Source organism: Lethenteron reissneri, chromosome 60 (assembly GCF_015708825.2).
Source record: "Lethenteron reissneri isolate LAM-NWPU_2019-01 chromosome 60, ASM1570882v1, whole genome shotgun sequence".
Taxonomy (NCBI): Eukaryota; Metazoa; Chordata; class Hyperoartia; order Petromyzontiformes; family Petromyzontidae; genus Lethenteron; species Lethenteron reissneri.
Window position 1 is genome coordinate 7,512,131 of NC_083838.1, and position 25,764 is coordinate 7,537,894.

Below are 25,764 nucleotides of genomic sequence, written 5' to 3' on the forward strand. Positions count from 1 at the left end.
TCGTCGGGGTTGGGATCGAACCCACAACCTCCTGTATACCAGGCGAGGTAGTTAACATCTCCAAGCCACTGTGATGATGATGAAAGAGAGAAACGCAGACTCAAAATATACAGCAGGCATCGTCGGGGTTGGGATCGAACCCACAACCTCCTGTATACCAGGCGAGGTAGTTAACATCTCCAAGCCACTGTGATGATGATGAAAGAGAGAAACGCAGACTCAAAATATACAGCACGCATCGTCGGGGTTGGGATCGAACCCACAACCTCCTGTACACCAGGCGAGGTAGTTAACATCTCCAAGCCACTGTGATGATGATGAAAGAGAGAAACGCAGACTCAAAATATACAGCAGGCATCGTCGGGGTTGGGATCGAACCCACAACCTCCTGTATACCAGGCGAGGTAGTTAACATCTCCAAGCCACTGTGATGATGATGAAAGAGAGAAACGCAGACTCAAAATATACAGCAGGCATCGTCGGGGTTGGGATCGAACCCACAACCTCCTGTATACCAGGCGAGGTAGTTAACATCTCCAAGCCACTGTGATGATGATGAAAGAGAGAAACGCAGACTCAAAATATACAGCACGCATCGTCGGGGTTGGGATCGAACCCACAACCTCCTGTACACCAGGCGAGGTAGTTAACATCTCCAAGCCACTGTGATGATGATGAAAGAGAGAAACGCAGACTCAAAATATACAGCAGGCATCGTCGGGGTTGGGATCGAACCCACAACCTCCTGTATACCAGGCGAGGTAATTGACATCTCCAAGCCACTGTGATGATGATGAAAGAGAGAAACGCAGACTCAAAATATACAGCAGGCATCGTCGGGGTTGGGATCGAACCCACAACCTCCTGTACACCGGGCGAGGTAATTGACATCTCCTAGCCACCGTGGCAGGTCGTTGGGGCCTGAAACCACCCGCCCGGCCGCCTTTGTCTCCCCAGTGCCAACGCCGGTTCCAGCTGGTGCCAGGGGTCAAACCAGGCCCCCTCTGGTGGAGTGAGATGATAGACTCACACAGAGACCCGTAGACTCACACAGAAACCCATAGACTCACACAGAGACCCATAGACTCACACAGAGACCCACAGACTCACACAGAGAGCCATAGACTCACACAGAGACCCATAGACTCACACAGAGACTCACAGACTCACACAGACACATAGACTCACAAAGAGACCCCCAGACTCACACAGAGACCCACATACTCACACAGAGACCCATAGACTCACACAGAGATCCATAGACACACACAGAGACCTATAGACTCACACAGAGACCCATAGACACACACAGAGACCCATAAACTCACACAGAGACCCATAGACTCACACAGAGACCCATAGACTCACACAGAGACCCATAGACTCACACAGAGACCCATAGACTCACACAGAGAGCTATAGACTCACACAGAGACCCATAGACTTACACAGAGACCCATAGACTCACACAGAGACCCACAGACTCACACAGAGACCCGTAGACTCACACAGAGACCCATAGACTTACACAGAGACCCATAGACTCACACAGAGACACATAGACTCACACAGAGACACAGAGACTCACATAGAGACCCATAGACTCACACAGAGATCCATAGACACACACAGAGATCCACAGACTCACACAGAGATACATAAACTCACACAGAGATCCACAGACTCACACAGAGACCCACAGACTCACACAGACTCACAGACTCACACAGACACATAGATTCACAAAGAGACCCACAGGCTCACACAGAGACCCACATACTCACACAGAGACCCATAGACTCACACAGAGATCCATAGACACACACAGAGACCCATAGACTCACACAGAGACCCATAGACACACACAGAGACCCACAAACTCACACAGAGACACATAGACTCACAGAGACACACACACATACACACACACATACGTTCATACACTGCACCGGGTACCCGTTTAAGGCTGAGCCGACCTAGGGGAGAGGCACTCCTTGGAACTGGTTAAGATGCTCGCCACCGACGTTGGCTGTGAGCAGGAATCGAACTCGGGTTTGTGGCGTTACTACTGCTACTGCTGCTGCCTGCTGCAACTGCCTACTGGAGCTGCCTGCTGCTGCTGCCTGCTGCTGTTCGCTGCCTGCATGTTATCTGACTGCTGCTGCCTGCTGCTGCCTGCTGCTGCTGCTACTGCTGCTGCTACTGCTGCTGCTGTCTGCTGCCTGCTGCCTGCTGCTGCCTGTTTACTGACTGCTGCTGCCTGCTGCTGCCTGTTTACTGACTGCTGCTGCCTGCTGCTGCTGCCTGCTGCCTGCCTGCTACTGCTGCTGCTGCTGCCTGCTGATGCCTGCTACTGCCTGCCTGCCTCCTGTCTGCCTGCTCCCTGCCAGCTGCTGCTTGCTGCCTGCTGCTGCCTGATGCTGCCTGATGATGCCTGCTTCCTGCTTGATTGGAGCCTGCTGCTGCCTGCTGTTGCCTGCTGCTGCCTGCTACTGCCTGATAATGCCTGCTTCCTGCTTGATTGGAGCCTGCTGCTGCCTGCTGCTGCCTGCTGTTGCCTGCTGCTGCCTGCTTCCTGCCTGCTTCCTGCCTGCTGCTGCTCGCAAACAGCACTTGCCCCAACCAGCCTGCGGAGGCTACCCGGGGTGGGACCTTTTGTCTTTGCTCTTCAAGATCGTTGGGCCAGGACCCCATGGAGGGTGCGTCCCTGCAGCTAATCGCTTTGCTTTCTAGCAGCGACTTGCCCCGACAGTCTGGTGAAGGCTGTATGGGGGATCTTTGTATTTGCTTTAGCCACCCAGAGGAGCCGGGCGGCTAAAGCACAGCAAGTTGGTACAGTAGGGGGCACAGGTGGTGCATCAGCCAGTCATCTCGGTCATCTCAGTCAGTCGACCCGTGGCACCTGCTGGGTCTGCCCCGTGACCTCCTGCTAACGGGAGTTCGACACTTCACGTGGCCTCAACGTGCACCTAGCCTGGCACAAGCGCCGTGGTGCAGCGGTCAGCACCCAAAGTTCGATTCCCGCTCATGGTCACCACCACCACCACGGGTGGCGATTATCTGAACCGGGTCCTGGGCCTACCCTAGGTCGGCTCAGCCTCAAATCAGTGCCGGTGTATAGTAAACAACGTCGTTGCTGGGGAAACAAAGGCGGTCGGGCATGGTGCTGGCCTCCCACCCCCTCGTGTGACACAGTGCGGCCTTCATAGGCGCTGCTGCTGCTGCTACTCGCTAACAGCACTTGCCCCAACAGTCTGTTAGAGGCTACACGGGGGATCTTTGTCCTTGGTACGGGAGCGGTGGCGCAGCGGTTAGCGCACTGCAGTCCGAACCCGGAGTTCGATTCCCGCTCACGGTCACCACCACCACCATCACCGCCACCACCACCGCCACCACCACCGCCACCACCACCGCCACCGCCACCACCACCACCACCGCCGCCGCCACCACCGCCACCGCCGCCACCGCCGCCGCCACCGCCACCACCGCCACAACCACCGCCACCACCACCGCCACCACCACCGCCACCACCACCGCCACCAGCACCGCCACCACCGCCGCCAGCACCACCACCACCACCGCCGCCACCACCACCGCCACCGCCGCCACCTCCACCACCACCACCGCCGCCACCACCGCCACCACCATCGCCACCTCCACCACCACCACCACCGCCACCCCCGCCACCTCCACCGCCACCGCCGCCACCACCGCCACCACCATCGCCACCTCCACCGCCACCGCCGCCACCTCCACCACCACCGCCACCTCCACCACCACCGCCGCCACCACCACCGCCACCGCCGCCACCTCCACCACCACCACCGCCGCCACCACCGCCACCGCCGCCACCTCCACCACCACCACCGCCACCACCGCCGCCACCACCACCACGGCGGCGGCGGCGGGGGGGAGGAGGAGGGGGTGTTTGTGAGCTCCGTGCGTGCGCTGTGCACCGTGTGTGGTCTCATTACCCCGGCAGCAATAGCTCACGCGGGGCAAAAAAAAACACCATAGCTCACACGGCACGCACAAACAACACACACAGATCCCCCGTACAGCCTTTAACTTCTGGGGGGGGGGGGGGGGGCGAGTGCTGCTAAGTAGAGAGTAGCGGCAGCGCCTACGAAGGCCGGCACTGTGGCACAACATCACACGGAGTCGACCTAGGGGAGGCCCAGGACCGGTTCAGATAATCGTCACCGCGGCGTCGGAGCCCGCAAGCGGGAGTCGAGTTTTCGCAACGCTCCCCACGCACACACGCACACACATGCACGCACACATGCAAGCACACACGCACTCACACAAGCACGCACACACACAAACGCACGGACACACAAACGCAAGCACGCACACACACACAAACGCACGTACACACAAACGCACACAGACACACGCACACACAAACGCACGCACACACACAAACACACAAACGCACAAACGCACGCACACGCACGCACACACACACGCACACACACAAAGATAAAGATCCCCCGTATAGCCTTAACAGACTGTAGGGGCAAGTGCTGTTAGCGAGCACCTATGAAGGCCGGAACGGTACACAAGGGGGTGAGTGGCCAGCACCACGCCCGACCGCCTTTGTCTCCCCAGTGGCGATGTTTACACACCGCACCAGGTACTCATTTAAGGCTGAGTCGACCTAGGGGAGGCCCAGGACCGGTTCAGATAATCGTCACTGGTGTTAGCCGTGAGCGGGAATCGAACCCGGGTCGCCAGGTTCGTAGCGCAGCGCGCTAACCGCTACACTATCGCTCCCCACAACGCACACACACGCACACGCATGCACGCACACACGCACGCACACACGCACACGCATGCATGCACATACGCACGCACACACATGCATGCACGCACACACGCACGCACACACGCACGCACACACACACACACGCACGCGGGGCGAGAGAGCATTTTTGAGCATCTCAGGCCTGGCCTTATATACGACGCGTTTACACAAACGCCAGGAATGCACATCACTCACATCACTCACATATTTTTAGCCGCCGCTTTAGGGGAAGAGGGGTGCGGGGTGGGGGTGGAAGAAAATCTACGAAACACAAAAAAACGTGGAAGAAAAACCGCGTGCAGCGCACGGACGCCGTGACGATGCCGCATCGCCGGCGTGTCCCGAACCGGCATCGCAGCCCCAAGGGGTTGTTATCGTCGTCGAGTTTCATTTTAGTTTTGTTATCGGCGATGAAAAAAATAAAACATCGTGTCATTGGTTATTCACGCGCGTACGCACGTACACACGTGCACATGCATGTATGTGTGTGCGTGTGTACGCGTCCGCGTGTACGCACATACACACGTACACATCCGTGTGTGTACGTGTGTCCGCGTGTACGTGTGTATGTGTGTACGTGTGTGTACGTGTGTGTACGTGTGTACGTGTGTGTACGTGTGTACGTGTCCACGTGTGTCTGCGTGTGTCTGCGTGTAAGTGTGTAAGTGTGTGTGTGTACGTGTGTGTACGTGTGTACGTGTGTGTGTGTCCGCATGTCCGCGTGTGTCCGCGTGTGTCTGCGTGTAAGTGTGTACGTGTATGTGTAAGTGTGTATGTGTGTATGTGTGTGTGTAAGTGTGTACGTGTGTACGTGTGTAAGTGTGTACGTGTGTAAGTGTGTGTGTGTGTAAGTGTGTGTGTGTAAATGTGTGTGTGTAAGTGTGTGTGTGTAAGTGTGTACGTGTGTGTATGTGTGTGTAAGTGTGTGTGTGTAAGTGTGTACGTGTGTATGTACGTGTGTAAGTGTGTACGTGTGTAAGTGTGTGTGTGTGTGTACGTGTGTAAGTGTGTACCTGTGTAAGTGGTGTGTGTGTACGTGTGTAAGTGTGTAAGTGTGTACGTGTGTAAGTGTGTGTGTGTACGTGTGTAAGTGTGTACCTGTGTAAGTGTGTGTGTGTACGTGCGTAAGTGTGTGTGTGTGTACGTGTGTAAGTGTGTAAGTGTGTACGTGTGTAAGTGTGTGTGTGTGTGTACGTGTGTAAGTGTGTACCTGTGTAAGTGTGTCTGCGTGTACGGATGCCTGAACTCCTTTGGCACCATCGTACGAAGCCAACCGTGCTAATCGGAGGTGCGGAGGGGGGGGGGAGCACAACAAACTAAACACGTCAACAACAACAACAACAAGCCTTTCTAAAGAAATGGGTCTCTGTGTGAGTCTATGTGTCTCTGTGTGAGTATATGTGTCTCTGTGTGAGTCTATGGGTCTCTGTGTGAGTCTATGGGTCTCTGTGTGAGTCTATGGGTCTCTGTGTGAGTCTATGGGTCTCTGTGTGAGTCGATGGGTCTCTGTGTGAGTCTATGGGTCTCTGTGTGAGTCTATGTGTCTCTGTGTGAGTCTATGGGTCTCTCTGTGAGTCTACGGGTCTCTGTGTGAGTCTACGGGTCTCTGTGTGAGTCTACGGGTCTCTGTGTGAGTCTATGGGTCTCTGTGTGAGTCTATGGGTCTCTGTGCGAGTATATGTGTCTCTGTGTGAGTCTATGGGTCTCTGTGTGAGTCTATGGGTCTCTGTGTGAGTCTATGGGTCTCTGTGTGAGTCTATGGGTCTCTGTGTGAGTCTATGGGTCTCTGTGTGAGTCTATGGGTCTCTGTGTGAGTATATGTGTCTCTGTGTGAGTCTATGTGTCTCTGTGTGAGTCTATGGGTCTCTGTGTGAGTCTATGGGTCTCTGTGTGAGTATATGTGTCTCTGTGTGAGTCTATGTGTCTCTGTGTGAGTCTATGGGTCTCTGTGTGAGTCTATGGGTCTCTGTGTGAGTCTATGGGTCTCTGTGTGAGTCTATGGGTCTCTGTGTGAGTCTATAGGTCTCTGTGTGAGTATATGGGTCTCTGTGTGAGTCTATGGGTCTCTGTGTGAGTCTATGTGTCTCTGTGTGAGTCTATGTGTCTCTGTGTGAGTCTATGGGTCTCTGTGTGAGTCTATGTGTCTCTGTGTGAGTCTATGGGTCTCTGTGTGAGTCTATAGGTCTCTGTGTGAGTCTATGTGTCTCTGTGTGTGAGTCTATGGGTCTCTGTGTGAGTCTATGGGTCTCTGTGTGAGTCTATGTGTCTCTGTGTGAGTCTATGTGTCTCTGTGTGAGTCTATGGGTCTCTGTGTGAGTCTATGTGTCTCTGTGTGAGTCTATGTGTCTCTGTGTGAGTCTACGGGTCTCTGTGTGAGTCTATGTGTCTCTGTGTGAGTCTATGGGTCTCTGTGTGAGTCTATGGGTCTCTGTGTGAGTCTATGGGTCTCTGTGTGAGTCTACGGGTCTCTGTGTGAGTCTATGGGTCTCTGTGTGAGTCTATGGGTCTCTGTGTGAGTCTATGTGTCTCTGTGTGAGTCTATGGGTCTCTGTGTGAGTATATGTGTCTCTGTGTGTGAGTCTATGGGTCTCTGTGTCAGTCTATGGGTCTCTGTGTGAGTCTATGGGTCTCTGTGTGAGTCTATGTGTCTCTGTGTGAGTCTATGGGTCTCTGTGTGAGTCTATGGGTCTCTGTGTGAGTCTATGTGTCTCTGTGTGAGTCTATGGGTCTCTGTGTGAGTCTATGGGTCTCTGTGTGAGTCTACGGGTCTCTGTGTGAGTCTATGGGTCTCTGTGTGAGTCTATGGGTCTCTGTGTGAGTCTATGTGTCTCTGTGTGAGTCTATGGGTCTCTGTGTGAGTCTATGGGTCTCTGTGTGAGTCTATGGGTCTCTGTGTGAGTCTACGGGTCTCTGTGTGAGTCTATGGGTCTCTGTGTGAGTCTATGGGTCTCTGTGTGAGTCTATGTGTCTCTGTGTGAGTCTATGGGTCTCTGTGTGAGTATATGTGTCTCTGTGTGTGAGTCTATGGGTATCTGTGTCAGTCTATGGGTCTCTGTGTGAGTCTATGGGTCTCTGTGTGAGTCTATGGGTCTCTGTGTGAGTCTATGTGTCTCTGTGTGAGTCTATGGGTCTCTGTGTGAGTATATGTGTCTCTGTGTGTGAGTCTATGGGTCTCTGTGTCAGTCTATGGGTCTCTGTGTGAGTCTATGTGTCTCTGTGTGAGTCTACGTGTCTCTGTGTGAGTCTATGTGTCTCTGTGTGAGTCTATGGGTCTCTGTGTGAGTCTATGGGTCTCTGTGTGAGTCTATGGGTCTCTCTGTGAGTCTACGGGTCTCTGTGTGAGTCTATGGGTCTCTGTGTGTATGTTGAACTTCTTTCGCACCACCTTTTGCACCCCAACAGCAGCTAATGGCAGTTGCGCGACAGAAAGCAGTTCTAAAGAAACGAGTTTTCCATCGCGATGATTTTTCAAGCGCATGGCTCCACAGCGCGGGCCCACTAAGACCCAGAGGTTGCAACCGGGTACCCGATACCCGTACCCTACCCGATACCCGGCCGGGTACGGGTAGCCGGGTATCGGATAGGGTACGGGTACCCATTTGCGACCCTGGTGCGGCCGGGTACGGGTACGGGTAAGGAATCAAAACCCGCTTGCGACGTCTGCTGAGACCTCCCCGCCGAGCCTGTAGAGGCGGGGCGCTCGCGAGGTTCCTGCCGCGCTCACCGCCGCCGCCGCCGCGTGCCGACAGAGTCGTCGTTGGCGTTCCTTCAGCCGGCATCGCCATGTTGGTTGGCCAATACCGCGTGACTTTGTACGAGCGATCGAACGTGCGCGCGTGTGCGTGCGTGCGTACGTGTGTGTGCGTTTGTGCACGTGTGCGCCTGTATGTATGTGTGTGTGCGTGTGCATGTATGCGTGTGCGCGTGTGTGTATTCGTATGCGTGCGCGTGTACGTGTGTGTGTGCGTGCGAGTGTGCGTGTCTCCGTGTACATGCATGTGTGTGTGCGTGTGTGTATGCGTGTGTGCGTGTGCGTGTGTGTGTGTGTGTGCGTGTGTGAGTGAGTGAATGAGTGTGTGTGTGTAAGTGTGAGCGAGTGAATGAGTGAGCGAGTGAGTGAATGAGCGAGTGAATGAATGAGTGAGTGAATGAGTGTGTGAGTGAGTGAGTGTGTGAATGAGTGTGTGAATGAGTGTGTGAATGAGTGAGTGAGTGAATGAGTCAGTAAGCAAACTCGCCGGTGGCGCATCGGCCAGCCATCTCAGTCAGTCGACCCACGGCGCCTGCCGGGTCTGTCCCGTCACCTCCTGCCAGCGGGCGTTCGACACTTCACGTGGTCCTCACGTGCACCTAGCCTGGCACGAGCGCCATGGTGACGTCACCGCCATTGTCTCGCTACGTGGGGAGCGGTGGTGGTAGCGGCAGCAGCAGCGCTATGAACCCGGCGACCCAAGTTCGATTCCCGCTCACGGCCAACGCCAGCGACGCTTCGATCTAAACCGGTCCTGCGTCCCTTCCTCTAGGTCGACTCGACCTCAAATGAGTACCCGGTGTGTAAACATCGCCACTGGGGAGACAAAGGCGGCCGGGCGTGGTGCCGACCTCCCGCCATCCTCGCGTGCCACTCGTTAAGAGCACTTGCCCCAGCAGTCTGTGGGAGGCTACATGGGGGACCTTTGTCTTCATGTCTAGCTACGGGGGAGGAAACTCGTGCACAACACGGGGAAGAGAATACACAGACTCACTCACTCTCTCACACACTCTCTCTCTCTCACCCACTCTCGCATCAATTACCATCCCACACTCTGACACTCCAATTCACCGACTCCTCGAGATTCGAGGAGCCGAGTGCCCGGCTTACCGTGTGCCGGAGTAAACATCGCCACCGGGGAGACAAAGGCGGCCGGGCAGTCGTGGTGCTGGCCACCTGCCCCCTCGTGAGCCACGGTGCCGGTAGCCTCCGTAGGTGCTGCTGCTGCTACTCGCTACCAACATGACTTGCCCTATGCCCAACGTGTGTGTGTGTGTGCAAACACTATACTTACTGTGTGTGTGTACAAACACTATACCCACTGTGTGTGTGTGTGTACAAACACTATACCCACTGTGTGTGTGTGTGTACAAACACTATACCCACTGTGTGTGTGTGTGCAAACACTATACTCACTGTGTGTGTGTGTGTGCAAACACTATACTTACTGTGTGTGTGTACAAACACTATACCCACTGTGTGTGTGTGTGTACAAACACTATACCCACTGTGTGTGTGTGTGTACAAACACTATACTCACTGTGTGTGTGTGTGTACAAACACTATACCCACTGTGTGTGTGTGTGTACAAACACTATACTCACTGTGTGTGTGTGTGTGTGTACACACACTATACTCACTGTGTGTGTGTGTGTGTACAAACACAATACTCACTGTGTGTGTGTGTGTACAAACACTATACTCACTGTGTGTGTGTGTGTACAAACACTATACTCACTGTGTGTGTGTGTACAAACACTATACCACTGTGTGTGTGTGTGTACAAACACTATACTCACTGTGTGTGTGTGTGTACAAACACTATACCACTGGTGTGTGTGTGTACAAACACTATACTCACTGTGTGTGTGTGTGTGTACAAACACTATACTCCACTGTGTGTGTGTGTGTACAAACACTATACTTACTGGGGTGGTGTGGTGTACAAACACTATACTCACTGTGTGTGTGGTGTACAAACACTATACTTACTGTGTGTGTGTGTACAAAACCACTATACTCACTGTGTCTGTGTGTGTGTACAAACACTATACTCACTGTGTGTGTGTGGTGTACAAACACTATGACTCACTGTGTGTGTGTGTGTACAAACAACTATACTCACTGTGTGTGTGGGTGTACAAACACTATACTCACTGTGTGTGGTGTGTGTACAAACACTATACTCACTGTGTGGTGTGTGTACTGTGTGTGTGTGTACACCCACACTATACTCACTGTGGTGTGTGTGTGGTACAAACACTAATACTTACTGTAGGTGTGTGTGTACAAACACTATACTCACTGTGTGTGTGTGTGTACAACACTATATTCACTGTGTGTGTGTGGGTGTGTACACACACTATACTCACTGGATGTGTGTGTGTGTACAAACAACTATACTCATGTGTGTGTGGTGTGTACAAACACTATACTCACTGTGTGTGTGTGTGTACAACACTATACTCACTGTGTGTGTGTGTACAAACACTATACTCACTGTGTGGTGTGTGTACAAACACTATACTCACTGTGTGTGTGTGTACAAACACTATACTCACTGTGTGTGTGTGTACAAAACACTATACTCACTGTGTGTGTGTGTACAAACACTATACTCACTGTGTGTGTGTGTGTACAACACTATACTCACTGTGTGTGTGTGTACAAACACTATACTCACTGTGTGTGTGTGTGTACAAACACTATACTCACGTGTGTGTGTGTGTACAAACACTATACTCACTGTGTGTGTGTGTACAAACACTATACCTCACTGTGTGTGTGGTGTACAAACACTTATACTCACTGTGTGTGTGTGTACAAACACTATACTCACTGTGTGTGTGTGTGTACAAACACTATACTCACTGTGTGTGTGTGTGTACAAACACTATACTCACTGTGTGTGTGTGTACAAACACTATACTCACTGTGTGGTGTGTGTACAACACTATACTCACTGTGTGTGTGTGTACAAACACTATACTCACTGTGTGTGTGTGTGTACAAACACTATACTCACTGTGTGTGTGTGTACAAACACTATACTCACTGTGTGTGTGTGTACAAACACTATACTCACTGTGTGTGTGTGTACAAACACTATACTCACTGTGTGTGTGTGTACAAACACTATACTCACTGTGTGTGTGTGTACAAACACTATACTCACTGTGTGTGTGTGTGTACAAACACTATACTCACTGTGTGTGTGTGTACAAACACTATACCCACTGTGTGTGTGTGTGTACAAACACTATACTCACTGTGTGTGTGTGTACAAACACTATACCCACTGTGTGTGTGTGTGTACAAACACTATACTCACTGTGTGTGTGTGTGTACAAACACTATACTCACTGTGTGTGTGTGTGTACAAACACTATACTCACTGTGTGTGTGTGTGTACAAACACTATACTCACTGTGTGTGTGTGTACAAACACTATACTCACTGTGTGTGTGTGTGTACAAACACTATACTCACTGTGTGTGTGTGTACAAACACTATACTCACTGTGTGTGTGTGTGTACAAACACTATACTCACTGTGTGTGTGTGTACAAACACTATACTCACTGTGTGTGTGTGTACAAACACTATACTCACTGTGTGTGTGTGTACAAACACTATACCCACTGTGTGTGTGTACAAACACTATATCCACTGTGTGTGTGTGTACAAACACTATACTCACTGTGTGTGTGTGTACACACACTATACTCACTGTGTGTGTGCAAACACTATACTCACTGTGTGTGTGTGTGCAAACACTATACTCACTGTGTGTGTGTGTACAAACACTATACTCACTGTGTGTGTGTGTACAAACACTATACTCACTGTGTGTGTGTGTACAAACACTATACTCACTGTGTGTGTGTGTACAAACACTATACCCACTGTGTGTGTGTACAAACACTATATCCACTGTGTGTGTGTGTACAAACACTATACCCACTGTGTGTGTGTGTGTACAAACACTATACTCACTGTGTGTGTGTGTGTACAAACACTATATCCACTGTGTGTGTGTGTACAAACACTATACTCACTGTGTGTGTGTACAAACACTATACCCACTGTGTGTGTGTGTGTACAAACACTATACTCACTGTGTGTGTGTGTGGGGGGGGGAGGTGGGGAGGCAACTGGGTGACGCTTGCGCCAGGCTACGTGCACCTGGCCTGGCGCAAGCTGCTGCTGCTGTTGTTGTTGCTGCTGCTGTTGTTGTTGTTGTGGGTGGTGGTGGGGGTGGTGGGACTCACTCTGCAGGATGTACTCCAGCTCCTCCGTCATGCAACCCTCCACCGTCTTCGTGCCCTCCTCCTCCAGCCGCTGGTGAATCGCTGCAAGAGACAAAGACAAAAGACCCCGGATAGCCTTCACAGACCCGCTGGGGCAAGTGCAGTTAGCGAGCGGCACCTACGAAGGCCGGCCACCGTTGCACGCGATGGGGTGGGTGGCCAGCACCACGCCCGGCCGCCTTTGTCTCCCCAGTGGCGGTGTTCACAACACACAGTACTCATTTACGGCTGAGTCGACCTAAGGGAGGCCCAGGACCGGTTCAGATAACCGTCACTGGCGTTGGCGGCCGTGAGCAGGAATCGAACTCGGGTCACCGGGTTCGTAGCGCGCTAACCGCTCCACCACCGCTCCCCTACACACATCGACCTAACAGACAATTGCTGCTCTAAAGCAACGCAATATTACGCTCATCAGATCTAGCGACACGCATTCTCACACCTGCTGGCCCAATGATCTTGACACGGCCATTATAAAACCTCCCCCGAGAATGATTGCGACACATTCAGCCCAATGACTTGAATCTCGGACCTCAGTGTCTCTGGCTCAGAGTCTGGGACACGATCATTATGAACCTCCTGGGAGAGAGACACCCAGACCCAGGGCCTGAACCCAGGGCCTCAGTGTCTCTGGCTCAGAGTCTGGGACACGATCATCATGAACCCCCTGGGAGAGAGACACCCAGACCCAGGGCCTGAACCCAGGGCCTCAGTGTCTCTGGCTTAGAGTCTGGGACACGATCATCATGAACCCCCTGGGAGAGAGACACCCAGACCCACGGCCTGAACCCAGGGCCTCAGTGTCTCTAACTCAGAGTCTGGGACACGATCATCATGAACCCCCTGGGAGAGAGACACCCAGACCCAGGGCCTGAACCCAGGGCCTCAGTGTCTCTGGCTCAGAGTCTGGGACACGATCATCATGAACCCCCTGGGAGAGAGACACCCAGACCCAGGGCCTGAACCCAGGGCCTCAGTGTCTCTGGCTCAGAGTCTGGGACACGGTCATTATGAACCCCCTGGGAGAGAGACACCCAGACCCAGGGCCTGAACCCAGGGCCTCAGTGTCTCTGGCTCAGAGTGTGTGACACGGTCATTATGAACCCCCTGGGAGAGAGACACCCAGACCCAGGGCCTGAACCCAGGTCCTCAGTGTCTCTGGCTCAGAGTCTGAGACACGGTCATTATGAACCTCCTGGGAGAGAGACACCCAGACCCAGGGCCTGAACTCAGGTCCTCAGTGTCTCTGGCTCAGAGTCTGGGACACGGTCATTATGAACCCCCTGGGAGAGAGACACCCAGACCCACCGCGCAAACCCAAGACGTGGATGCTAGCAAGTCTCCGACCCGGCCATTATAATCCTCCAGGGAGGATGTCATTAGCATTAAAATTGCTCCATTTTCCCGTCATTAATAATAATAATCAGAGGGCGACCGCTTTCCAACAGGGGCTTGTGGGCGGCCCCTCTGGACGCACCCCGCACGTAGCGGGGAATCCGTGTCTTGTCTTTGTGTGCGTCTGTGTGCGAGTGTGTGGACATGTGAAAGTGAGAGCGAGTGAGGGAGGGAGAGCGAGCGAGTGAAAGCGAGCGAGTGAGTGAGAGCGAGTGAGAGTGAGCGAGCGAGAGTGAGCGAGTACGTGTGACCGAGCGAGCGGGTGTCAGTGAGCGAGCATGAGCGAGTGTGAGTGAGTGAGCGAGAGTGAGTGAGTGAGCGTGAGCGAGTGAGAGGGTGAGCGAGTAAGCGAGAGGGTGAGCGAGTAAGCGAGAGAGTGAGCGAGTGTGAGTGAGTGAGTGAGCGTGAGCGAGTGAGAGGGTGAGCGAGTAAACGAGAGGGTGAGCGAGTGTGAGTGAGTGAGTGAGCGAGTATGCGAGCGAGTGAGCGAGAAAGCGAGAGAGTGAGCGAGTGTGAGCGAGTGAGTGAGCGAGTGAGCATGCGTGAGTGAGCGTGTGAATGTGAAAGTGAGCGTGAATGAGCCAGTGAGAGTGAGCGAGTATAAACGAGCGTGAGTGAGTAAGTGAGCGAGTGAGTGAGTGTGAGTGAGCGTGTGAATGTGAGAGTGAGCGAGTGAGTATGCGTGAGTGAGCGTGTGAATGTGACAGTGAGTGTGAATGAGCCAGTGAGAGTGAGCGAGCATAAACGAGCGTGAGTGAGTAAGTGAGCGAGTGAGCATGCGTGAGTGAGCGTGTGAATGTGAAAGTGAGCGTGAATGAGCCAGTGAGAGTGAGCGAGCATAAACGAGCGTGAGTGAGTAAGTGAGCGAGTGAGTGAGTGTGAGTGAGCGTGTGAATGTGAGAGTGAGTGAGTGAGTATGCGTGAGTGAGCGTGTGAATGTGACAGTGAGTGTGAATGAGCCAATGAGAGAGCGAGTGTGAGTGAGCAAGTGTCAGAGTGAGCGAGTCAGCGAGTGTAAGAGTAAGCGGGTGAGTGAGTGAGCGTGATAGTGAGCGAGTGAGAACGAGCGAGTGAGCAATTGAGTGAGTGTGAGAGCGTGCGAGTGGGCGAGCGAGTGTGAACGAGCGAGTGTGTGAGCGGGTGAGCGAGTGTGAGAGTGAGCGAGTCAGCGAGCGAGTGTGAGCGAGTGTGTGAGCGAGCGAGTGAGCGAGCGAGTGTGATCGTAAGAGAGTGAGCGAGTGTGATAGCGAGCGAGCGAGTGAGCGAGTGTGAGCGAGTGAGCGAGCGAGCGTGAGAGAGTAAGTGCGTGAGCTAGTGTGATAGCGAGTGTGAGCGAGTGTGGAGTTTGTATTCTCTCCCCCTGCTCTGCGTGGGTTTTCTCCGACTTCTCCGGTTTCCTCCCAAAGTAAAAACCAAAACCCGCCAACACAATGTCACCGGCATCGAGTCAAAACGACGTGGAAATTGACTCAATACGAGACCGAGGCCTTCACAGACTGTGTGGCGAGTGCTGTTAGCAGCGAGCGGCAGCAGCAGCGCCTACGAAGGCTACCGGCGCTGTGGCACACGAGGGGGCGGGTGGCCAGCACCACGCCCGGCCGCCTTTGTCTCCCCAGTGGCGGTGTTTACTACGCACCGTACCGGGTACTCGTTTTGAGGCTGAGTCGATCTAGGGGAGGAGGCCCAGGGGCACCGCTTCCGATAATCGCCACGACCGCTGCTGTCGGTGGCCGTGAGCGCGAATCGAACTCGGGGGTCCGATGCCGTGTGCGTAGTGCTGCTCGGCGCGCTAACCGCGGCGCCACCGCTCGATTGGGACCGCCAGCAAGCTGGCAGCACCCTCGTGGGGACGAGACGGCGAGGACTTCTCGGCTGAATAAGCGCAACGCCGATCGCTGCGATGGGCTACGTACAGTGGCAGGCGCTGGCTGTGTGGCAGGCTGTGTGGCAGGCTGGCTGTGTGACAGGCTGGCACCGGCTGTGTGGCAGACTGTGTGGCAGGCTGTGTGGCAGGCTGGCTGTGTGACAGGCTGTGTGGCAGACTGTGTGGCAGACTGTGTGACAGGCTGTGTGGCAGGCTGGCTGTGTGGCAGGCTGGCTGTGTGGCAGGCTGGCTGTGTGACAGGCTGTGTGGCAGGCTGGCTGTGTGGCAGGCTGGCTGTGTGACAGGCTGTGTGGCAGGCTGGCTGTGTGACAGGCTGTGTGGCAGGCTGGCTGTGTGGCAGGCTGGCTGTGTGGCAGGCTGGCTGTGTGACAGGCTGTGTGGCAGGCAGGCTGTGTGGCAGGCTGTGTGGCAGGCTGGCTGTGTGGCAGGCTGGCACCGGCTGTGTGGCAGACTGTGTGGCAGGCTGGCTGTGTGGCAGGCTGTGTGGCAGGCTGGCACCGGCTGTGTGGCAGACTGTGTGGCAGGCTGGCTGTGTGGCAGGCTGGCACCGGCTGTGTGGCAGACTGTGTGGCAGGCTGGCTGTGTGGCAGCTTGGCGCTGGCTGTGTGGCAGATTGTGTGACAGGCTGTGTGACAGGCTGTGTGGCAGACTGGCTGTGTGGCAGGCTGTGTGACAGGCTGTGTGGCAGACTGGCTGTGTGGCAGGCTGGCTGTGTGACAGGCTGTGTGGCAGACTGGCTGTGTGGCAGGCTGGCTGTGTGGCAGGCTGGCTGTGTGGCAGGCTGGCTGTGTGACAGGCTGTGTGGCAGACTGGCTGTGTGGCAGGCTGGCTGTGTGACAGGCTGTGTGGCAGACTGGCTGTGTGGCAGGCTGGCTGTGTGGCAGGCTGACTGTGTGACAGGCTGTGTGGTAGACTGGCTGTGTGGCAGGCTGTGTGGCAGACTGGCTGTGTGGCAGGCTGGCTGTGTGGCAGGCTGGCTGTGTGACAGGCTGTGTGGCAGACTGGCTGTGTGGCAGGCTGGCTGTGTGGCAGGCTGGCTGTGTGGCAGGCTGGCTGTGTGGCAGGCTGTCACTGGCTGTGTGGCAGACTGGCACTGGCTGTGTGGCAGCTTGGCGCTGGCTGGCGCGGCACGGCACACGCCGGGCTCACCTGACAGGGCATCCTGGGCCTCGAAGAACGTGCTGAGTCCCCCCTTGACGCACGAGAGGCCTCCCTCGTCCTTCCTGGCGGCCTGCTTGCGCAGGTTCTGCACGCCCACCCGCAGGTTCTCAAAGCTGCGGGCAGCCGAGAAGGCAAAGGCAAAGGTCAACCACCGCCGTGTAGCCTCCGACAGACCGTCGGGGCAAGTGCAGTTAGTAGCGAGCGGCAGCGGCGCTGACGCGCACGGAGGGGGACGTGGGTGGCCGGCACCACGCCCGGCCGCCTTTGTCTCTCCACCATTGTGGATGTTGACTACGCATCGCAATGGGTAACTCATTTGAGGCCGAGTCGACCTAGGGGAGGGCCCAGGACCAGTTGTGATAATCGCTGTCACTGGTGTTGGCCGTGAACGGGAATCAAACTCGGGTCACCCGGTGTAACCAGCAGCCACCTGGCCATCACATGACTCGTCATCATCGTCACGTGAAAACGTACAGCAGCCAAATAACTCTGAGCGCGTGGTGACATTCATTTTAAATGTGCAGGGAAAACCACGGGGAGAGACGCATGCTCCAAATATGCAGCAGCAGCAGGCGTCAGGGTCGGGATCGAACCCACGGCCTCCTGCACACCAGGCGAGGTAGTTAACATCTCCTAGCCACCGTCATGATGATGAGAGAGAGACACGCAAACTCCAAATATACAGCAGCAGGCGTCGGGGTCGTGATTGAACCCACGACCTCCTGCACACCAGGTGAGGTAGTTAACATCTCCTAGCCACCGTGATAATGATGAGAGAGAGACATGCAAACTCCAAATATACAGCAGCAGCAGGCGTCAGGGTCGGGATCGAACCCACGGCCTCCTGCACACCAGGCGAGGTAGTTAACATCTCCTAGCCACCGTGATGATGATGAGAGAGAGAGACACGCGAACTCCAAATATACAGCAGCAGGCGTCGGGGTCGTGATTGAACCCACGACCTCCTGCACACCAGGTGAGGTAGTTAACATCTCCTAGCCACCGTGATAATGATGAGAGAGAGACATGCAAACTCCAAATATACAGCAGCAGCAGGCGTCAGGGTCGGGATCGAACCCACGGCCTCCTGCACACCAGGCGAGGTAGTCAACATCTCCTAGCCACCGTGGGTAAAGTCTCTCCGTTAACAAGTGACCATCGGGTTACCGGTTTTTCTTTTTTGCGATTCCACGTGTCGCCTCGCACAAAGGAACCCCCCCCCCCCCAGATGGGTTTCGACCGAGCGTCAACAACAACAAGAGTTGACGCTCACCATCGATCTCATCTTCATTGCCAGTCGGTCACACAGGCTCGGACAGTCACACAGCCTCGGACGGTCACACAGCCTCGGTCGGTCACACAGCCTCGGACGGTCACACAGCCTCGGTCAGTCACACAGCCTCGGTCAGTCACACAGCCTCGGAAGGTCACACAGCCTCAGACGGTCACACAGCCTCGGACGGTCACACAGCCTCGGTCGGTCACACAGCCTCGGACGGTCACACAGCCTCGGACGGTCACACAGCCTCGGTCAGTCACACAGCCTCGGAAGGTCACACAGCCTCGGTCAGTCACACAGCCTCGGACGGTCACACAGCCTCGGTCAGTCACACAGCCTCGGTCAGTCACACAACCTCGGAAGGTCACACAGCCTCAGACGGTCACACAGCCTCCGAAGGTCACACAGCCTCGGTCAGTCACACAGCCTCAGACGGTCACACGGCCTCGGAAGGTCACATGGCCTCGGACGGTCACACAGCCTCGGTCAGTCACACAGCCTCGGTCAGTCACACAGCCTCGGTCAGTCACACAGCCTCGGTCAGTCACACAGCCTCGGACGGTCACACAGCCTCGGACGGTCACACAGCCTCGGTCAGTCACACAGCCTCGGAAGGTCACATGGCCTCGGACGGTCACATGGCCTCGGTCAGTCACACAGCCTCGGAAGGTCACACAGCCTCGGTCGGTCACACAGCCTCGGTCAGTCACACAGCCTCGGTCAGTCACACAGCCTCGGTCGGTCACACAGCCTCGGTCGGTCACACAGCCTCGGACGGTCACACAGCCTCGGTCGGTCACACAGCCTCGGTCGGTCACACAGCCTCGGTCAGTCACACAGCCTCGGTCAGTCACACAGCCTCGGTCAGTCACACAGCCTCGGACGGTCACACAGCCTCGGTCAGTCACACAGCCTCGGTCAGTCACACAGCCTCGGACGGTCACACAGCCTCGGTCAGTCACACAGCCTCGGTCAGTCACACAGCCTCGGTCAGTCACACAGCCTCGGTCAGTCACACAGCCTCGGAGGGTCAAACAGCCTCGGTCAGTCACACAGCCTCGGAGGGTCAAACAGCCTCGGTCAGTCACACAGCCTCAGAAGGTCACACAGCCTCGGTCAGTCACACAGCCTCGGACGGTCACACAGCCTCAGACGGTCACACAGCCTCAGACGGTCACACAGCCTCAGACGGTCACACAGCCTCAGACGGTCACACAGCCTCGGAAGGTCACACAGCCTCGGAAGGTCACACAGCCTCGGAAGGTCACACAGCCTCGGAAGGTCACACAGCCTCGGAAGGTCACACAGCCTCGGAAGGTCACACAGCCTCGGAAGGTCACACAGCCTCAGATGGTCACACAGCCTCAGACGGTCACACAGCCTCGGAAGGTCACACAGCCTCAGACGGTCACACAGCCTCGGAAGGTCACACAGCCTCAGATGGTCACACAGCCTCAGATGGTCACACAGCCTCGGAAGGTCACACAGCCTCAGACGGTCACAGCCTCAGATGGTCACACAGCCTCGGAAGGTCACACAGCCTCGGAAGGTCACACAGCCTCGGAAGGTCACACAGCCTCGGAAGGTCACACAGCCTCAGATGGTCACACAGCCTCGGAAGGTCACACAGCCTCGGAAGGTCACACAGCCTCAGATGGTCACACAGCCTCAGACGGTCACACAGCCTCGGAAGGTCACACAGCCTCGGAAGGTCACACAGCCTCGGACGGTCACACAGCCTCAGACGGTCACACAGCCTCGGAAGGTCACACAGCCTCAGACGGTCACACAGCCTCGGAAGGTCACACAGCCTCAGATGGTCACACAGCCTCGGAAGGTCACACAGCCTCGGAAGGTCACACAGCCTCAGATGGTCACACAGCCTCAGACGGTCACACAGCCTCGGAAGGTCACACAGCCTCAGACGGTCACACAGCCTCAGACGGTCACACAGCCTCGGAAGGTCACACAGCCTCAGACGGTCACACAGCCTCGGAAGGTCACACAGCCTCAGATGGTCACACAGCCTCGGAAGGTCACACAGCCTCGGAAGGTCACACAGCCTCAGATGGTCACACAGCCTCGGAAGGTCACACAGCCTCGGAAGGTCACACAGCCTCGGAAGGTCACACAGCCTCAGATGGTCACACAGCCTCGGAAGGTCACACAGCCTCGGAAGGTCACACAGCCTCAGCGGTCACACAGCCTCGGAAGGTCACACAGCCTCAGATGGTCACACAGCCTCGGAAGGTCACACAGCCTCAGACGGTCACACAGCCTCGGAAGGTCACACAGCCTCGGAAGGTCACACAGCCTCGGAAGGTCACACAGCCTCAGATGGTCACACAGCCTCGGAAGGTCACACAGCCTCGGAAGGTCACACAGCCTCGGACGGTCACACAGCCTCAGACGGTCACACAGCCTCGGAAGGTACACAGCCTCAGGACGGTCACACAGCCTCAGACGGTCACACAGCCCTCAGACGGTCACACAGCCTCAGACGGTACACAGCCTCAGACGGTCACAGCCTCAGACGGTCACACAGCCTCGGACGGTCACACAGCCTCAGACGGTCACACAGCCTCAGACGGTCACACAGCCTCAGACGGTCACACAGCCTCAGACGGTCACACAGCCTCAGACGGTCACACAGCCTCAGACGGTCACACAGCCTCAGACGGTCACACAGCCTCAGACGGTCACACAGCCTCGGACGGTCACACGGCCTCAGACGGTCACACGGCCTCAGACGGTCACACGGCCTCAGACGGTCACACAGCCTCGGACGGTCACACAGCCTCGGAGGTCACACAGCCACAGACGGTCACACAGCCTCAGCCGGTCACACAGCCTCAGACGGTCACACAGCCTCAGACGGTCACACAGCCTCGGAAGGTCACACAGCCTCAGAAGGTCACACAGCCTCGGAAGGTCACACAGCCTCGGAAGGTCACACAGCCTCAGAAGGTCACACAGCCTCAGACGGTCACACAGCCTCGGAAGGTCACACAGCCTCGGACGGTCACACAGCCTCGGAAGGTCACACAGCCTCAGACGGTCACACAGCCTCGGAAGGTCACACAGCCTCAGACGGTCACACAGCCTCGGACGGTCACACAGCCTCAGACAGTCACACAGCCTCAGAAGGTCACACAGCCTCAGACGGTCACACAGCCTCAGAAGGTCACACAGCCTCGGAAGGTCACACAGCCTCAGAAGGTCACACAGCCTCGGAAGGTCACACAGCCTCGGACGGTCACACAGCCTCGGACGGTCACACAGCCTCAGAAGGTCACACAGCCTCAGAAGGTCACACAGCCTCAGAAGGTCACAGCCTCGGAAGGTCACACAGCCTCAGACGGTCACACAGCCTAGGAAGGTCACACAGCCTCAGAAGGTCACACAGCCTCAGAAGGTCACACAGCCTCAGAAGGTCACACAGCCTCAGACGGTCACACAGCCTCAGAAGGTCACACAGCCTCAGACGGTCACACAGCCTCAGAAGGTCACACAGCCTCGGAAGGTCACACAGCCTCAGAAGGTCACACAGCCTCAGAAGGTCACACAGCCTCGGAAGGTCACACAGCCTCAGAAGGTCACACAGCCTCAGACGGTAACACAGCCTCAGAAGGTCACACAGCCTCAGAAGGTCACACAGCCTCAGACGGTCACACAGCCTCGGACGGTCACACAGCCTCGGACGGTCACACAGCCTCAGAAGGTCACACAGCCTCGGACGGTCACACAGCCTCAGAAGGTCACACAGCCTCAGAAGGTCACACAGCCTCGGAAGGTCACACAGCCTCGGAAGGTCACACAGCCTCAGAAGGTCACACAGCCTCGGTCGGTCACACAGCCTCAGAAGGTCACACAGCCTCAGAAGGTCACACAGCCTCAGACGGTCACACAGCCTCAGAAGGTCACACAGCCTCAGACGGTCACACAGCCTCAGACGGTCACACAGCCTCAGACGGTCACACAGCCTCAGACGGTCACACAGCCTCAGACGGTCACACAGCCTCAGACGGTCACACAGCCTCAGAAGGTCACACAGCCTCAGAAGGTCACACAGCCTCAGAAGGTCACACAGCCTCAGACGGTCACACAATCTCAGACGGTCACACAGCCTCAGACGGTCACACAGCCTCAGACGGTCACACAGCCTCAGACGGTCACACAGCCTCAGACGGTCACACAGCCTCAGACGGTCACACAGCCTCAGACGGTCACACAGCCTCAGAAGGTCACACAGCCTCAGACGGTCACACAGCCTCGGAAGGTCACACAGCCTCAGAAGGTCACACAGCCTCAGACGGTCACACAGCCTCAGACGGTCACACAGCCTCAGTCACACAACCTCAGACGGTCACACAGCCTCAGACAGTCACACAGTCTCAGAAGGTCACACAGCCTCAGACGGTCACACAGCCTCGGAAGGTCACACAGCCTCAGACGGTCACACAGCCTCAGACGGTCACACAACCTCAGACGGTCACACAGCCTCGGTCGGTCACACAGCCTCGGAAGGTCACACAGCCTCGGTCGGTCACACAACCTCAGACGGTCACACAGCCTCAGACGGTCACACAGCCTCAGATGGTCACACAGCCTCAGAAGGTCACACAGCCTCAGAAGGTCACACAGCCTCAGACGGTCACACAGCCTCAGACGGTCACACAGCCTCAGTCACACAACCTCAGACGGTCACACAGCCTCAGACGGTCACACAGCCTCAGACGGTCACACAGCCTCAGACGGTCACACAGTCTCAGAAGGTCACACAGCCTCAGACGGTCACACAGCCTCAGACGGTCACACAGCCTCGGAAGGTCACACAGCCTCAGACGGTCACACAGCCTCAGACGGTCACACAGCCTCGGAAGGTCACACAGCCTCAGACGGTCACACAGCCTCAGAAGGTCACACAGCCTCAGAAGGTCACACAGCCTCGGAAGGTCACACAACCTCAGACGGTCACACAGCCTCAGAAGGTCACACAGTATCAGAAGGTCACACAACCTCAGACGGTCACACAGCCTCAGACGGTCACACAGCCTCAGACGGTCACACAACCTCAGACGGTCAAACAACCTCAGACGGTCACACAGCCTCAGATGGTCACACAGCCTCAGATGGTCACACAGCCTCAGATGGTCACACAGCCTCAGACGGTCACACAGCCTCGGAAGGTCACACAGCCTCAGACGGTCACACAGCCTCGGAAGGTCACACAGCCTCAGATGGTCACACAGCCTTGGAAGGTCACACAGCCTCAGACGGTCACACAGCCTCGGAAGGTCACACAGCCTCAGACGGTCACACAGCCTCAGACGGTCACACAGCCTCAGACGGTCACACAACCTCAGACGGTCACACAGCCTCGGACGGTCACACAGCCTCGGACGGTCACACAGCCTCGGAAGGTCACACAGCCTCAGAAGGTCACAGCCTCAGACGGTCACACAGCCTCAGAAGGTCACACAGCCTCAGAAGGTCACACAGCCTCGGAAGGTCACACAGCCTCAGACGGTCACACAGCCTCGGAAGGTCACACAGCCTCAGAAGGTCACACGGCCTCGGACGGTCACACAGACTCGGAAGGTCACACAGCCTCAGAAGGTCACACAGCCTCAGAAGGTCACACAGCCACGGAAGGTCACACAGCCTCAGAAGGTCACACAGCCTCGGACGGTCACACAGCCTCAGAAGGTCACACAGCCTCGGACGGTCACACAGCCTCGGAAGGTCACACAGCCTCGGACGGTCACACAGCCTCAGACGGTCACACAGCCTCAGACGGTCACACAGCCTCAGATGGTCACACAGCCTCAGAAGGTCACACAGCCTCGGAAGGTCACACAGCCTCAGAAGGTCACACAGCCTCAGACGGTCACACAGCCTCAGATGGTCACACAGCCTCAGACGGTCACACAGCCTCAGACGGTCACACAGCCTCAGAAGGTCACACAGCCTCAGACGGTCACACAGCCTCAGATGGTCACACAGCCTCAGACAGTCACACAGCCTCAGACGGTCACACAGCCTCAGATGGTCACACAGCCTCAGTCACACAACCTCAGACGGTCACACAGCCTCAGATGGTCACACAGCCTCAGACGGGCACACAGCCTCGGAAGGTCACACAGCCTCGGACGGTCACACAGCCTCGGAAGGTCACACAGCCTCGGACGGTCACACAGCCTCGGAAGGTCACACAGCCTCAGATGGTCTTACAGCCTCGGAAGGTCACACAGCCTCAGACTGTCACACAGCCTCGGAAGGTCACACAGCCTCGGACGGTCACACAGCCTCAGACGGTCACACAGCCTCAGATGGTCACACAGCCTCAGAAGGTCACACAGCCTCGGAAGGTCACACAGCCTCGGAAGGTCACACAGCCTCAGAAGGTCACACAGCCTCAGATGGTCACACAGCCTCGGAAGGTCACACAGCCTCAGATGGTCACACAGCCTCAGACGGTCACACAGCCTCGGATGGTCACACAGCCTCGGAAGGTCACACAGCCTCGGAAGGTCACACAGCCTCGGAAGGTCACACAGCCTCAGACGGTCACAGCCTCAGAAGGTCACACAGCCTCGGATGGTCACACAGCCTCAGACGGTCACACAGCCTCAGACGGTCACAGCCTCAGAAGGTCACACAGCCTAGGATGGTCACACAGCCTCAGATGGTCACACAGCCTCAGACGGTCACACAGCCTCGGAAGGTCACACAGCCTCGGAAGGTCACACAGCCTCGGAAGGTCACACAGCCTCGGAAGGTCACACAGCCTCGGACGGTCACACAGCCTCAGACGGTCACACAGCCTCAGTCACACAGCCTCGGACAGTCACACAGCCTCAGACGGTCACACAGCCTCGGAAGGTCACACAGCCTCGGAAGGTCACACAGCCTCAGACGGTCACACAGCCTCAGACGGTCACACAGCCTCGGACGGTCACACAGCCTCAGACGGTCACACGGCCTCAGACGGTCACACAGCCTCAGACGGTCACACAGCCTCAGACGGTCACACAGCCTCAGACGGTCACACAGCCTCGGAAGGTCACACAGCCTCAGACGGTCACACAGCCTCAGACGGTCACACAGCCTCAGAAGGTCACACAGCCTCAGACGGTCACACGGCCTCGGAGGTCACACAGCCTCAGACGGTCACACA

At 56.1% G+C, this 25,764-nt stretch overlaps 1 protein-coding gene across 1 annotated transcript in view; it reads right to left on the reverse strand.

Moving 5' to 3' along the window:
• Window positions 1–25,764, reverse strand: part of LOC133357863 (exocyst complex component 2-like) — a 163,209-nt gene that overhangs the window by 106,681 nt on the left and 30,764 nt on the right. The window contains exons 5-6 of the mRNA XM_061576006.1: window positions 17,294–17,418; window positions 12,829–12,909 (exon numbers count right to left, since the gene is read on the reverse strand). Of these exons, the coding sequence (XP_061431990.1) occupies window positions 12,829–12,909; window positions 17,294–17,418 (206 nt within the window). The remainder of the gene's footprint in view (window positions 1–12,828; window positions 12,910–17,293; window positions 17,419–25,764) is intronic.